Source organism: Centruroides vittatus, unplaced genomic scaffold (genome assembly GCF_030686945.1).
Source record: "Centruroides vittatus isolate TY-2023 unplaced genomic scaffold, ASM3068694v2 contig_934, whole genome shotgun sequence".
Classification (NCBI taxonomy): Eukaryota; Metazoa; Arthropoda; class Arachnida; order Scorpiones; family Buthidae; genus Centruroides; species Centruroides vittatus.
Genome location: NW_027122619.1, coordinates 418,943 through 436,300, shown reverse-complemented (window position 1 = coordinate 436,300; position 17,358 = coordinate 418,943). Strand labels below are relative to the sequence as shown.

At 29.5% G+C, this 17,358-nt stretch overlaps 1 protein-coding gene across 1 annotated transcript; it reads right to left on the bottom strand.

The window, feature by feature from the left end:
- Positions 1 to 563: 563 nt before the first annotated feature.
- On the bottom strand, positions 564 to 17,203 carry LOC136984872 (putative ribosome-binding factor A, mitochondrial). The gene is made up of 6 exons (XM_067282009.1): positions 17,060 to 17,203; positions 16,600 to 16,624; positions 12,842 to 12,982; positions 4,598 to 4,713; positions 4,315 to 4,507; positions 564 to 1,375 (listed from the first exon to the last, which is right to left on the bottom strand). Exons 1-6 carry the CDS (start codon positions 17,089 to 17,091, stop codon positions 848 to 850), a joined length of 1,035 nt encoding a protein of 344 aa, XP_067138110.1. The 5' UTR covers positions 17,092 to 17,203; the 3' UTR covers positions 564 to 847.
- Positions 17,204 to 17,358: the final 155 nt, after the last annotated feature.

Below are 17,358 nucleotides of genomic sequence, written 5' to 3'. Positions count from 1 at the left end.
TTTAATTTGGACAGGAAGTCATTTGATTTCAATTCAAATCCCCTGCATGGAGTCTTGACTCTTTTGCTATGAGGAAAAGTATGATGTACAGGGGCAACACACTACTAATTTGAGATGGAAAACATACATTTAAATTAAATAAATTATGAATATGATTAAAATTTTCAGCCTGGCATTGTGACGATGTCATAATAAATAATTGCTCGTCTTACTTACATTTATATTGCAGAGATTTCGAGGGTTCCAGACATGTGCCTCACCTGCATAGTGGCGATTTGGCTCTATTTGCATAAGTAAATTTTTAAAATGCACGTAACAAATCATAATCGTTATCTCGTAATAATTTGTTTATTCATATATTTTAAATACTATTTTAATTACTGGAACATTATCAATTAAAATAATTGACTCCATACAATTTTAACTGATAATGTACAGTGAACTGGTTCGATCTACAGACAAAAAGCCAATATATTTTTGTTAAAGCTGTTTGTTGTTTGTGTGTAAAATAAGATAAATACATTTGATCTGTTATAGATATAAAAACAAAAAAGCAGCTCACATTTCATTATTTGTCATTTATTTCACCTTATACAATTTACATACTAATGGAATAAAAATTCAATTTTTATTTTACATTATTGTTATTAATTTAACAAAACTGTACAATTTAATACAATTTTTATATCTAATTAATAAAAACACAGACTTTTCAACAACTTTTTTCATGTTTACTTAAATATTTCAGTACTGATTGATTAATCATGTCTTGATTGGAAAAATATTTACAAATTCTATTGTGAAATTAACAGTTTTTATTCAATAAAATTAATCAAATTAAATTCATTTATGTTTTGTCAGAAAATTCGGTTTCTGGAAAATAATGCCTATCATTTGTTGTATCATCATCATAATTTTCTCCTGTTGATGTGTCGTATAAAAGTGCAGAGTCTTTAAGCATCATTTCATCATCATCATCATCATCTGCATCAATGTCATCATCATTACCATAATTATGATTTTGTGCCGCAACGTCAATTACATCTACCTTTAATGATTCACTAGCATCATTAACTATAGATTTTTTATTTTTGATTAAAAGCTTCTTTTTAATTTTTAGAAAGTCATCTAGATTTGTAGATTTTTTACATTCATATGTGACTTCAGTATTATCTGCATTGGTGTCGCACTCATCATTTATTGTTGTATTACAATCTTTGCCCTTTTTCAATTTTTGCATCAATTTTTTCATTATTGCTTTATGATCTAATCCAAAAGTATCCATTTGCATATCCATAGGAAAATCATAAAAATGTTTACTTTGAGTTGATATTTTTTCATTGGATAAACTATTCATAATTTGATTTTGTTGATCCTGAAATAAAATATATGTTCATGTAATAATTATTTTAATGTACAAGATATTTTTTGTTTCAGGCAAATGACAAAAAAAAAATTGTTGCTTATTATATTTCAAGTAAATTTATAAATGTATGAAACATCTATGTAATGCCATCAGAAATAGTTAAATTTATCAGAAAAATCTAGTATACTGCAAATGATTAATGCAATCTTATGAATGCTGTAATACCCTGTAATGTTCTCCATTTCACATGGAACATACATTCGTTAATAAAAAAGTTATGTATTCAGATAGAATTATCTAATTTCTGTAAAACTCTTCCTACAGCTATGTCTATGACAGATATGTAAGTGATTGTTATGTTGAATGTTGATATGTAAATGACAGTTGTAGTCTGATAGGCCACCAGCTAATGCCATGGGAAGTGTCTTAAAACTGCAACCTTAGTATCTCATAAAAATGCTCACAGAGACTCAAAATTTTCAATGTAAATGTTAATAGGTTTTGGAATGACAGGCATGAATGTATGATGCAGTCAAAGATATTACACACAGCCGATATTACCATCAGCTGTTTTCTACAACTACTTAAAATTCACAGAAAATTGCTTAACTGTGTTTAAAAAGTTTGTGTTTTACAATAATGTAATGGATTACTTTTAACAGAGTAGGGACTAAAGTGACACAACCTTGTGAATTGGTCCCAACTGGTGTTGTATTCATAAACAGGAGGGGAAACAAAGGGAGCATCGTCTTTGTTTATTGGACTTGCGTGAGGTCGGGCAATGTGTTTGCCACATGTTAGCTTGCTAGAAAAAATTGTAAACAAGTGACGGATGTTATGGTGAGCTTGTTTCGTCGGGAGAACAGCCGACGTTTTGGGAAGCTTCCAATGAAAGGAAGGATCGTGATTGGTCAGAAGTTGTCATCCAAAAACTCTTTAAATAGTAAGACAAGCAAGAGAAAAGGGGAGAGGGGCGAGAGACCAAATACATGGTAGTCTCTGACACTTTGGAAGCCCGCAGGGTGTAGAGAGAGTGTTCTCCTCTTAGAAATTCCTCTGGGAAGGGTTAGTGTAGAGACAGGATGGCCATGCGATTGAGCCAAATCCCCAAGTGACTAGGCCTCTCCAAAGTTGTGTAGTTCTGGATAACTAATCCATTAAGTAAGACACCACTTGTTGTTATCTCGTAAATACTATGTTTTCAAACTTGTATATTCTACCTATTGTAAATAAACTGTAAATAATGTATAATTTGAGTGTGGAGGTGTGCTTTTCTATGAATCAACGTAACAACATTCTCGAGTTGTAAGAACCAACTCGAGACGGATTATCCTAAAGATCTTCTCTGACACTGTAGTCAACTGGAGCAGCTTAGTAGATCTTCACTAATAATGAATAACGTTTTAGACCCATATTTCCGAAAATACTGTATTAAAATTTTATTATGTACTTAAGAACAAGACATACATTGAGATATTCATCAAATGTAAACGACATACAAAAAAGTTGTCCTACCTACCAAGATGATACTAGGTAGGATGACTTTTTTTGTGTTTCAAATCACAGATGAAGCTGCATGTGTTTCATTATCACTTAGACTGAATCCAGTAAGCAGTAGCCAAAATTTTAGCATGCTAAACTTTACAACTGCCACTGCAAAAACACATTCATAAATACAGATTCTGTGAACATGGAGACTTAACTGTACTTGTTTATAGTAAAAGTTCATTAACTAAGTAATAACCATTTATAAATTAATATTAAATTGATTTTTTACTGTCAAAATATTCATAAAAATAATGAAATATTGCAAAAAAATTTATTAATATCATTTAAATTAAATTAAATATTCCATAGACAAGTAAATATAATATTTGAATAAAATAATTTAACAAAAGTTAGTAGAAACTTGCTAATATGAAGAGAAATAAAGTCAAAATTAATAATTTAGTAATACAAATAATAATTTTTTCTATCAAAACGATTTTTTTTAATATCTACATTTAATTTTGTAAAATTATTTAATTAAATCATAAAATAATGAGTAATTTTAATTATCAATAACTGTTTTATTTAAATATAATTCACTTTAAATTAATTAATATGCAAGAAAATCAGGAAAAAAATTTAAATAATAATTAGCAAATCACAACTACTCAAAACTGAGTAAACTTGATATAAAACCAAAAAAACCAGCAGAAAAAAAGAGGATAGAGCTAAAGTTTTCATCTGTGTTGAACAAACATCACAGAACCAACTGCAATTTGGAATACATAGGTGCTACAATGCACCCTTTAAACATCCTCCTCAAAGAACATCGGAATTCCATCCTAAAAGAATCGGCCAACACTATGTTAGCTATCTTTGCCTCTGACCCAAACATAGATGTGTGCACACCTCATAAACAGCTCCACCTGGCAACAATTTCTCAGGCATCTAGAGCAAGTTGAAATTTATAAGACCACCCATAAAATACTGCCATTAACTTTTGAGATGTCGACTCCTTTCCCACCACATGGGAAGTCATTCTTCAAATTGTAAACTTACTTTCCTCTCCCCTTCTTACATTACCTCCCCTCTTCACACATGTGTGGCATTCCTCGATTGTTTTGAATCTGTTAGCCTGAGAATGGCCATTCAACACCAGCGAGAACATTAGTACTACCCCCTTTTTTCTGCTGGTTTTTTTATTTTTATTTTTATGGTTTTGTATGGTAATTAGTAATGTATATTGTTTAAATATAAAATATACTAAATCAGAATATTAAATAATAGTATTTTCTTACTGTATTCTTTTTAAATATTATGGAATAATTAATTTAATTCATATTCCAGTGCATGTCTTATATCAAACTGCATAATGTTGCTATTTGGAGAGGTCAACAATTAGATAGGTCACAATAATTAGAAATAAAATAAATTATTAATTTAACTGCAATATAACTTACATCTTCGTGAATTTTATATTGAAGATTTTGTTTCTCAATCAATAATTTACTGCTATTTACTGGAACATAATCAGGACCATAATCTGCAATTGATAAAAGTCTTTCCAGTTCTGCAATTTTAGTTGCATTGTTATCTTTAACAAACTGTATGCGTGGGACAATCCCTAGAAGATTCAGTCGACAGATTTCTGCTCTATAAAAATTTAATATTAATCAAATATATTAAATTTATAACACAAATTATCAATTTAGATAATAAATAACTTTAACATTATTAAGTTACCTAATTCTTCTAGCATTTATTTCTAATAATTCTGTCACCTTATCAATATAATTAAAATTAGAAGATGGCAATGTCCAATACACATTTGCTGTTGAAAAGTCAGAAGAAACTTTAACCTAAGTTATAAATAATTAAATATTTAATTAGATTATTTAATATTAACTCTACATTTATAAATTATTAGTAATGCTTTAAACTTTAATTTGCAAACAATTGATAAAATTACCATATTTTTCATCTTATAAGATGCAATTTATAATTAGGATGTATCCTATAAGCTGAATGTATCTTATACTATAAAGAATATTTTTCCCCAAAAATGTAAAATGTAACATGTACTGTATAATACAACAGTGCGTCTTATAAAGCAAAAAATATAGTAAATATTTATACATAAATATGTGAAGAAAGTTCAAAAAAATAATCAAAGAACTCTGGAAGGGCTTAAAATGTGATCAAATAATCAAAGAGCTCTAGAAGGGCTTAGGGTGGTGACACTGTTCAGAAAAATGTTTTAACTTATAAGGAACATATGTTGAAAAATAAAGTGCTAAATTCAATTTGCTGTCTTTTTATTTACAGTTTCCAGGAAATTTTTGAATGCTTCTGTGTATATGTATCAATGTATCAACACAGAACTAATGTACAATTAAAAAATCATTGAAATTTGGCCATACTCTGGTATCTGAATTCCACTATACAGGTATACCTCGAGTTACGTCGCTCTTGAGTTACGTCATTCCCGATTATACATCGTTTGTCAAAAAAATACATGGAAAAATAAAAATCAAGTTTAAGTCAGTTTATTTGACTTTAAATTCGTCCGCCAGAAACATTGAAGTCGATCACTAGAAAAGCGTTGAAAGCACAAAATCATATTAAAATATGTACATTTACAGTATATGTTAATATAATCATCATAAATCCTAGGGAACGAACCATGAAAACATCTGTGTTTCTGTGTTGTTGTTTTATTTAGCGGTCTTTAAGTGCTCATTATTGGTGTTTAGTTATGACTTACGTCATAACTACACAAGTAAATTCGACTTACGTCGCCTCTCCTGGAACCAATTACCGACATAAGACGAGGTATACCTGTAGCGAATTATGTTTTATTAGTATCCATTGCAACATTCAAATCAAATAAACCCACTATGATAAATTTATTCTATTTTAGAAAAATTTGAAGTCACACTAGTAAAAGTGAGTTATTAGTATTCACAGTATCTGCTCTTGTTTGTTTCAGTAGGGCTCGGTCTATCACAGTTGTGTAGCTTAGTTATTTTTTTATCACAAACTTTCAGTGCTATCTTACCAGCTAATTTTTTATAGTTTATTAGTAGTAAGTTTTTACAGTAGGTTCATTACCTCAGTTGTTTATTTTCATTGTTCCTCTGCTTTTATGCAATAGCATTTTGATATAAAATGTAGTATCATCGTGATATTCTCTATTGCATATTAAAAAAAATAGAGTTTTTACACAATTTCTAGTAGATATATAAAACAAACAAAAGTCATTAAGTGTTTGTTAGTTAGATAATTGAAATTTATAATATTTAATATCATTCTAAAATAATATATTGATATTAAAAACAAGTTTGCATTATTTTAGTGTTATTTGAAGAAATTGGTTGGAAATATTTAGATAGACTGAGAATAAATTTAAAATATAAGAAAAATATGTAAGTATACTTTTATTATATTTTATTTATTATTGCTACTAGACATGTTATTACAGGTATCTCTTGTATAACATGGTAGCTATGTTCTGAAAAAGTGCAGTGTTATGCAAATATGTGCTATATGAAAATAAAGGGTAATAATACAAAACATAAGGTCATATTCTAGACATTAACAAAAGTATACTATTCTTTTTTGTTACTAGGAGGATTATGTTTATTAAAGCAATCGATAATTAATTATTGATTAGAAATAAAATAACAATCACAATTAAAAGTACTGTACGACACATATTATTAATATTAATTTTAGTTAAATGAGGGAATTTTCTTTTTACAAACTATCATTGTCATCTCAGCTTTTTTGTTGATCTTGATTAGGAGTATCAACAACATTTTCATATTTTTTTATTTTTATCATAAAAAGGTTTTATGGATGACAAAATATGTTATTAATCGAAAATTTGTTCTAGCAGGTTGTGTTTGTTCATTTGAGTACCAAGCAACTTTTTTAGAATTTTGTTCAAATATCAAATACCAAGATACCACCATATTTTATTTGTCATTTTACGAATGATTGCTTACCTACAGTTAAAAAACAGTAGTTTAATAACACTTATCAAAAAATGTTTAAATAAACTTTACTAAATATAAAGATTAATCAATAAAAAGAAAACACAGTGACAGTCTTAAGGGCTAAAGTCTGAAAGCAACAATGACACCCAGTTGATAGGAAAGTTAGGACAAGGAAGAAAAAATTGCACTATCAGTTTTCATTAAAATAAATCTGATGGAAAACACATTATTATTTGAAAATTTCAACATTGTAAATTCCATGGGCAAATTTGAGATAATACACATGCTTACTTGAATAAAAAAAAAAATATAAAATAAAGATGTTTACACTTAAAAACTGTGAAATTTTGTATGGAGGATTTCCAAAAGTGTTATAAAGAAACCAGAAGTCATGTTGTACAGGGATATCTTCAATTTTCAAACCATATTGTAGAAGTACCATGTTGTACGAGGGATGCCCGTACAGTAATATATTGAGTTACATAAGTAATGTGAACCATAGACATTGACATAACTCAAATTTTACTCAAATAAAGTCAAATTTGTAAATTGCTTAAGTGTAACTGTGTAATTAATAACTCAATACTGTGTTTATTATTATATGTGTATTATACATATATTATTTATTATTTTTTTGTATAAAAGAATTGTTTATGAGAAAGAGTGCCCAATAAGCTTGTGTACATGCTTACAATTAGACCGAAAAGTAAAGGATTAGCAGAGCAATAAGTAATAAATCCATAGAATGCAAAAAAGAAAGGAAAAGAGAGAGAGAGTGAGAAGGAATGAATGTTTGAGATAGAATAATTCTTTGTAAAATTACATATTACTCTATTCAAATTTTTTTCCAATTTTTTAGATTTACATTTTACATAACTGCGAATTTACATAAGTCGTGTGTTATGTAACTCGGGGTATTACTGTACATAATTTTTTAAAAATTTGTATCAAGTTATTACAAATAAATTTTTAAAAAATATATAATTTTGAAACTACAGCATATTCAGAATTATATTATGTTTTAATCGGGGCCGGATCATCGCATAGACAAATGAGACAAATGTGTAGGGCCCGGTCAAACTGTCTATTTTGAAAAGATTTGTAAATAAGACAGTTTACTTTTCTAAATTTTTAAATAAAGTTTATTCATATTTATATACTTACTTTTTTTAAACTCTTGGCTTTTATTTAAATTATCTTTTTCATTATTCAATTTACCTTTCTTGGGTAAAATATTATATTATTCAAATATTAACCAAAAAGGTTAAATTAAACAATTAATATTTTAAGGTAATATTGTTATTGTATAATAACTTTTGTTAGACATTTAATAAAATAAATTTCAATTTTTTTAAATTTATAAACAAACTGTTCAAACTTTTCTAAAAAAACTAAAATTTATTGTTGTACATTAAATATTTTTTATTAATAAAAATTCAAGATTTATTTTAGTTTTTCACATTATTTAGTTTTGTTTTATTTATTGTTTTATATTTTTTTGTGTGCTGTATTTCTTGTGGGTGAGGGAGGGGGCCCGGTATGAAGAAAATGTCTAGGGCCCCAAAGTGAGTTAATCCAGCCTTGGTTTTACTCAGATATTAACTACAGCAAAGAAATGCAGGTTTGTTTAATCAGCTTTTATTTACATATTTTTTCAGTTTTTATTAACCATGTACAGTAGAACACTGATTATCTGAGGTCCCACATTATCCAAAGTTGTAAGTGAAAACACTACTTTTCACAAAACAAAGTTTAAAACAATAACATGTATTACAAAATGATTTGTTTCTGTTACCTTTTATCATTTAACTTCAAATAAAAACATATTTTTTATTTTTGGAAACTTATTGAAAATGTTTAAAATATATTGATAACATATTTTGCTAAATTTTATGTATTTCAATTACTTTTATAATCTGAATATACTTATTTAATAGGTGTTTGATAATTCGAAAAGCGTTTTAAGAAGAGAAGAAAGCTTGAGAAAGGACACAGTGAGGTGTCCGAAAACATTTGCTGAGGAACTTTGAGTAGACTTTCACTGGTTAAAGGTTTTTGGATGAGTTACTTATTTAATGTTCCAAATGTTTCCAACATTTTCAAAATGTTAAAAGTAAATTCAGATTTAAGTACTGGTATTGTTGATCATTTTTGCTATATACAAATCATCTCTTAGTGGAAAAAATATTGCAATAATTAATGTTTAAATAACAATATATTTAATAACTATCAGATAAGCCCAGCATTGCCTGAGCAAAAAAAATAAGAACAAACATTAAAACAAAACCATATAAAGAGTTTGGTTATTTATTATCATATTTATCACAATACTTGGATGGTACTGGCACAATTTCATTAGTCAAGTAGGCATTAATTGAAAATATATCTTAAAAAATTTAAGATATCACATTTTTTTCTAACGTTAACTCTAATGTACTGTACCATTCACAGTCGAATATCAAATGGTAATCTGCCAATGAATCAAATTTCACTAAAAATGGACCAAATATTTAAACTCAGCAACCTCTCAAAAACCCCTTAAAACATTTTGTGCTTGCTGGTAACTTTGTATTATGTAATTTTCCTATTTGAATGCCACCATACCACTTGTCTACAGACAAAAGGGACTGTTAAAGAAAGGGGTTGAAGTTAATCCAACCAAAAGTAGTCATTGACTTCCTCTTGAAAGAGAGGATGGTCAATGACTACTAATTAATACTGGTATACTATTAATACAGGTATCCTTGTAAAGTACTATTTTTAGTATCTTAGGAAACCGACACTAACTGCGGCCAGTAAAACTTCCGTTAACCTAACAGGTACTTTACGCGGATTCGAGATTAGTTTGCCAGGCCTGGGCTTTTACGTGTGCACCGAAAAAATTAGTAAGAATAACGACAAATATCAAGTCAAAGTAAAAGTTTCAAATATATTTAATTAGTAAATAGAATTTACTATGTACAATTGTCTATAATCCAAAACAAAATTTATTAACGAAAATCAACAAGTCAACCTGACAATAAACTCAGCTACTTAGCTTAACTTAATATTAATTCCCCTTTGAAAATTCAACAAATCAAATACTTAGGAACTATGAACAGAATCTCTTACGAACTAAATGTCTATCCGTCACCTCACTATACTAGGAACCTGTTTCGTCAATCTTTTCGTTATCGTCAAATCGAATTCCTCTTTAACACCTTGGATCGCCAAATTCTCAATCTGGGCTTCAACCAGGAATCACCTCGCTCTGGAATTCACCTCGTCCTTCTTCGGTTAGCATACTGGTTTTATGCTCTGAGGTGACGTCACAATTCAGCTGGGTTACTCCCCTTATTTACATACTTAGTTTTCTAACATTAAGTTTCTTTCTGGCAGCTTTAATTTTCCAACAAAAGCTTATAAACCGTTTACAAAGTATTTAGCACAATTTTCTGGGATGTTATGACGGTTTAGTAAGTATTTCTTTACTAGTGAGTGTGGGGTACCCCACAGTCACTAGTAAAAGAATGGAGTACCCCCCTCCATTTTTTTTTTCTCTGCGGACTGTTTATTTCCGCTGGGCAGCGCAAGTGCGCGGGGATGTTTTTTTTTTTTCCTACGGTGCTCGTTCCTTCGTGAGTTGGTTCATCTTCTTTTTGGTTACTAATAAGAGAGTAGTGGGGAACCTTCATCCTAAATAAACATAAGTCCCAAACAAAATATAATAAAATGAGAAAATAATAACAAAATAAAAATAACACTCGGACTCGGTTCCTTACATCCTTCATACAACACAGCACTTCTACAACAAAGTTTGAAAATTGTAAATATCCTCATACAACATAGTTTGAGAATTTGAGAAATCCTCCGTACAAAATTTCACATCTTTTAAGTGCAAACTCCAGTATTTGATATTTATTTTATTCAAGTAAGCATGCATGCTGTCTTAAATTTGCCTGTGGATTTTAGAATATTGGCATTTTCAGTCAGTTCTATGCCTTTCATTAAGCTTACTTTAATGAAAACTGATAGTGCAATTTGTTTCTTCCTTATCCTAGCTTTCCTTTCAACCAGGTATCATTAGTGTTGCTTTCAGACATTAACCCATATGACTGCCACTGTGTTTTGTTTCTATACATTAATTTTCATATTTAGTAAAATTTATTTAAACATTTTAGGTAGTGTTATTAAGCTGTTTTAAACCATAGGTAAGTAATCATTCATAAAAATGATGAACAAAATACAGCAGTAATGAGATTAGTGACTGCCTTGTGAATATTAAAAATAAAACAAGTCTATGTATATTAAAGTCCTTCTTCAATGGATACTCAAAACACTATAGTTACTAGGGAATGACACTGCTCCATCTATCATCTAATCTACAGTGTCAACAAGTCTACTGTCCCCGTCATCGTATATACTTCAATCTTTCACCACTAGTGAGTGCCACCACTCCATTCGCTATCCTGTCAGGGAGATATAGCCATATAGCTTCTACCCAATTGTAACCCAGAACCCATAACACAGCAGTATCTCTGTACTTGAACTATTCGCAACTTGAACAATTTGGTATTTTAACACAAATTTTGAAAAATAAATTGCTCAGTTCTTGATTGAACAAATGTAAACTACTAGAACAAATTTTTGATTAATAACATATTTTTACTTTTTATTTTGTCATATATAAAAGATTTTTATGGTAAAAACTAAAAAAATAAAGATGTTGCTCATATTTCTGATCAAGATCAACAAAAAAGCTTAAAAGATGACAATAATTTGTAAAAAGAAAACCCTCTTGTTTAACTAAAATTAATATTATCATGTAATACTGTACTTTTAATTGTCATTGTAAGTTAATTATTGATTGCTTTAATAAACATTTCTCTTAGCAATGAAAAAGAATAGTATACTTTTGTTAACTTCTGGAATGTAACCCTAAGTTTTGCATTAGTCCTTTATTTTGTATAGCACAGATTTGCAAAACATGACACTTTTTTGGAACATAACTGCCAGGTTATACAAGGGATACCTGTATTTGAAAAGTGATCCATATTGAATAGGTTGTGAAAGCCCCACAAGTAATTGAAGTTGCTAACCTTAATGTCCTAAAAGACTTCACATAAGACTTGTTTAAATTGTTTTTAAGTGTTGTAGAGAATAATTGCTTTTAAGTAATGATAAAGTGTTAATGGTATTTTCAAGTGACAGGTTTATAACATATGTCACAGAAATTGTTACACCAGGTATTATTAATTGTAAATTTCAAAAATGTTTGTGGTAAACCATTTTAAGAACATTTTCAGAGAGCCTATACACTACCTAGGAAGTATGTCCTCATAAATAGCCAGTTTATAGAAAAATTATTAGAATTAGTTTTGTTTATTTGGTTACAGCAATGCAACATATAGGCAACCTGCTAAAGGGGATGCCTCCCAGGAGGGCTTTTATGGAAAACTGGCCCCTATTTAGGTGTTACTAACATGAAGAAAACCCAGAAAACAACACTACCTGGTCAGCTTGTTGGTTGAACCCACAACCAATTAGTATTTGGTGGTTTTATCCTCTCAGCTACTGGTGGGCACTTATTACAATTATAAAAGTATCATTAAGAAAGAAATCAGTTGTTAGATGTAGAAATTAAATATTTATATAGTTTTCACAGTGTAACACTTTTGACTCATGCAGGTGAGTGTCATGTGCCACTGTTGAAGTAATGATATAAGGTGTCTACTTCCCGCCATATCATTATTGTATGTACTGTACAACGTTACTTAAGTTTAGAAGTATGTTTTACATAACTGTAGAGTTTCATAACAATTGGTCAAACAGCTTAAGAATGGATAGCAAACAAACACACTCATTTATATATACGTGTGTATATAGATTTCAATTAGCAATCTAGCAATCTTTTATTTTATGTTTTTATTACATATTTTTGTAGTAATTTTGTAGTTGCTCATTATAAATAAATAAAGAAAATATAATTTAAATATAGTTTAAAACTTACATAAGTTATTTCAATATCATAACCTCTTAAATTTGAACCAATTTCTCCAGTAGACATGACATCTGTAATGTGTTCTATAAATAGATTATTTAAAGCCGCTATTCTTTTAGTGTTTATAAGGCCGGTCACCGGTTTACTTGTCTGGAAATAAAAACATTTTAATTAATAACAGTAAATTTTATATTTATTCTACAATCTAATATAATTTTCTTGAGTAATACAATTGATTTTGCATGTAAATTACCAAAATGTGACGTCTGCATCAAAGTTTCATCAAAGTACGTAAAAACACGAGTTTTACGTACAAACAAAAGAAAACATATCAAATTTTAAATATTCGCAGGAAAATTATAGAAACAGTCTAGAATGACCATTTTTACAAATGATAATATTCCATTCTGGCCAATTGAAAATAAAATAAACTAATAATAATTATGTAGCTATAAGTTAAAAAAAAATCCAAATTGGAAAGTTAGATCATAACAACATATTGAAATGTGTAAGAATTTTAGTTATGGAAGTGAGATAGCCTAAAAATCAATCTGTGAATGCCAATCTGCATAGAGAGGTTTCATGGTCGACATCACGAGTGACGTCATGAGCATGCGCAATTGTCCAGCGCCATCTTTGTGACTCTTTGTGACTTGTTTACGTTTTGTGTGTGTTCACGTGCGCTTTAACTGGAGTTCTTGTGTTGTTTTTTTTCGTCGCGAATATCACTATGGTGATTTGTTGTGTAATTGGGTGTAATGCTAGTTCACTCAAGAACAAAGGAACATCATTTTTTAAAATTCCCGGCATTATTTGTCATCAAGGATCCCAAACTGAGGAGCTTTCACGACGAAGGCAAACTGCATGGCTCTCGAGAATTAACCGGAAAAATTTCGTTACGAATAAAGTGAATATCAATACAAGAGTTTGTCAGAAACATTTCATTTCAATATTTACGTTAATAAACACTAAGTTATATTTTAAAACCTAAAAGAGTTTACTGATTTGCTTATATTAATTTAGTTAGGTATAGTGCATTTATAAACGAATAACTAATGTAATTTCAGGCTTTAGCTAGTGCAAACTTATAAACATTACACGTTAAAACTAAAAGCAAGGCTTATTATATGCTAGTTTCAACTAGAAAATAAAGGTACTGAACAATTTGAATTAAAAAATTTCCACAGCTGTTTTTAATCAGACTTTTACTTTCAGACAAAAATTCTTAGTTAAGAAATACGTAAAAACACGAGTTTTACGTACAAACAAAAGAAAACATATCTTTCCAAGTAATATTACTTCGCTGTTATTCATTACTTTTACTTTTATATCAAGAGAAACCCAGCCACTTGTTAAATAGTTATGGGCCTCTAAAGATTTATAAGCTTTCATTTGTGACAGGGTGTAGAAATTTGTTGTCAAAACCAAATAGTTTATAATGTCACCAAATTCTACTTTCGGCCACAACTCTTGATCTACGACGAAGTCTGATAAACTGGCTTCATATGGATCGCCTTGACATAACGAAATTTTCTCTTCGTACAGAGCTGCATCTCGTGCTGTTAGACTGCTAGAATAGCCCGCAAGAAAAGAATCTTTTTTAACTTAATCCATGATAATAGAACTGCAGTATTTTTGTACGTTTAAACTAAAAAAAGACATCGAATAACAGACCATGTGCAAGCTAAGCGAGCGAAAACTACCACAAAAATGGCGAATGGGCGGAGCAAACGTGTGTTTTATCACGTGACATGCGACCTTGAAACCTCTCTATACATTTTCTTATAGGATTCTTGGGTATACTATAGATTACTCCCTATGGAATTTCGTGTGTTTGGGTATATATCTGAACTCAGGGGACCGAGACGAGTTCAACAATACTCTACTTTTGGACCGGAGACAAAAAATAAAAAAGTTATCATACTTTTTTCCGGCGATCGCGCGATGATAGGGAGTCCTGTCACTCTCCACTAAGTCGGCCTCGATATCGCGATCGGGAGTCCCGTCGCTTGCCGTTAAAATTGCCTTTAGTAGACGTTTCCCCCGTTTTTACTTTGTTCAAGAACTACCGTGATTCGATCACTAGTTTAGCACATGGCGGCGTGTGGTGGCGCCCGTACAAGAGGTCAGTTGGGCCGCCACGTCCGCTGCCATAAGTAACATTAGCCAAAATGGCGATCACGCAATGATCGGAAGTCACGTCGCTCTCTCCGCTCTCGTATTGCATGTTTAACGCTCCGGGAGATGACCGTAGTCCGACGTCACAATTTGTAGACTTTACCGCAAGATGGCAATACTAGCAACTACGATGCCGTCTGCATGAGAGCATTAAAAAATTATGGTAACTTAAAAAGTGTGATAACTTTTTTATTTTTCATCTCCGGTCCAAAAATAGGGTATCGTTGAACTCGTCTCGGTCCCCTGAGTTCAAATATATAATCAAAGTCCTAAAATTCCATAGGGAGTAATCTATAGTACACCCGGATTCTTAATTAATTAATCTAAATTATTTAATCATATCTACCTAAAAGTGGTGATGTGTTCAATTTTTTTGTCAAATTATCCTGATTATTACATAATTATCTCAAACTACCAATTAGTGGAGATATACAAGGCTAATCAAACTGTATTGGGGCATTAGAAAATTGAGATCACATCAATAAGATTAATCTAATTTTATTTGTGGAATGCATTTCAATCATCACTAGACTCTCTTCAGCCAGTATTACACAAATACCAAAATATACAACAATTGCAAAAACTTATATTTAACATTCAACTTTAACTTAATACATAAAAAATTACAAAAGATAAAACAAATCCTTCAATATTTTAACTAAATTTCTAAAGGTTACTTGGACATACACTGATAACCGTCTGTATAGCCACCTGGCTACAAACTCTTCTATATAATCTACCGACAGTTCACACAGACAACTTCTCAACTAACTCTGTATTAGGTGGGTCTGTAGTATTAATTAACAACTCCCTTTGGTGAGAATTAATAGCCAGATTCACACACTTTTCTTTCTAAATTGTCATTAATTCTATAAACACTCATAATTTTAAAATGTTCATAATATTGTCTTTCAATCGGTTTTGATTTTATTTTTAGTATTATAATTATCTCTTTTATGATTTCACACACTTTAGAATTGTAGTGCATAGCTATCCTGAACTAACAATTATATAATTGCTCTCACATGTTCAAGTATACAGCCAGTTTCACCAATATATGTATGACTAAAGTTACAACTGCAATTAAACATACAGTATACACTATATACTTCTTTTTAAAAACATCATTATTATTCTCAATGTCAGATGTGGTAGCTGTATATACATAATGTGAATGTATGCTGTGAGGAAGTCTACCGGATTTATTCATTTCGGATTAAAGAGACATACATTCACTTCATTATTATTGTTCACTATTGTTGGTTATATCTCCACCAATTGGTAGTTTGAGATAATTATGTTATTCATTAGAGGCAAGAAGCTTACAACTCTATCCTAATTATTAATTTAAAATATAATCATTAATGTTCGATTTGATAGCTAGTGGATGTATATTAATTTCAGGAAATATACTAGTTTTTAATTCAAATTGAATTTTTGATAACTCTTTGTGATTTGAAAATCTACTAAAAATGTTTTTGTTCATTTTATTACCTCAATAGACAATTATAAAACAAATAATGAAGAATTTATTATATAAATATTATTAAAGCTATTAAAAAAATTAAATTTTCAGTATAATTGCTTACCTTTGCTGGTGAAAATGCTCTTTTACTAAAATAAACAAAAATATTGGTATAATTTTAATAAGAGAAATAATAATGTGCCAGTTTACTATTACAACTTAACATTTTAATTATTATTATCAATCATAAATAATATATAAATTATGCAATCAATGAGATTCAAAACAAATTCCTTTAACGTATACCAATTACATTAATCACTTAAATAGGCAGAATCTCAGCTTTTTTAATTTGTTAAAGGAATATATTTTAAGAATCATTTTTCTCATACTATTAAATATTAATATAAACAGATATTTGCATTATAATATTTATAAACACTGTTATAATTTCCTGGTCATTACATTAATTTTTATAGCAAATTTACATATAAAATCTATTGCAAAAATAAATTTATGCGCACGTGGCTTTACTGCTAAAAACAGGTTGAGTTGTCTGTTTAAATTAAAAGACATTAACGTGCCTTTGATTTCCTCTGGACATAAGCTTTTGCATAATTCTCCCCTGTTTACTAATCTGATTCGAATCAAAATTCGGAACTGTCGTAGACAGAAATCGAATAATAATATATTTATTTATTTTCAAGTATTGACTCCTGGGCAGCGCCATTTTATTTGTTAATAAGTGTTGCCAGTCCATACAAAATTTTTTAAAACATTCCCAATTTAAGTTTAAATATTTTGTAAGTAATAAATCATTTAATTTTATTTAATGTATGAATTAATTTAACTTTTATATATTTTAAATATATAATAATTTTCT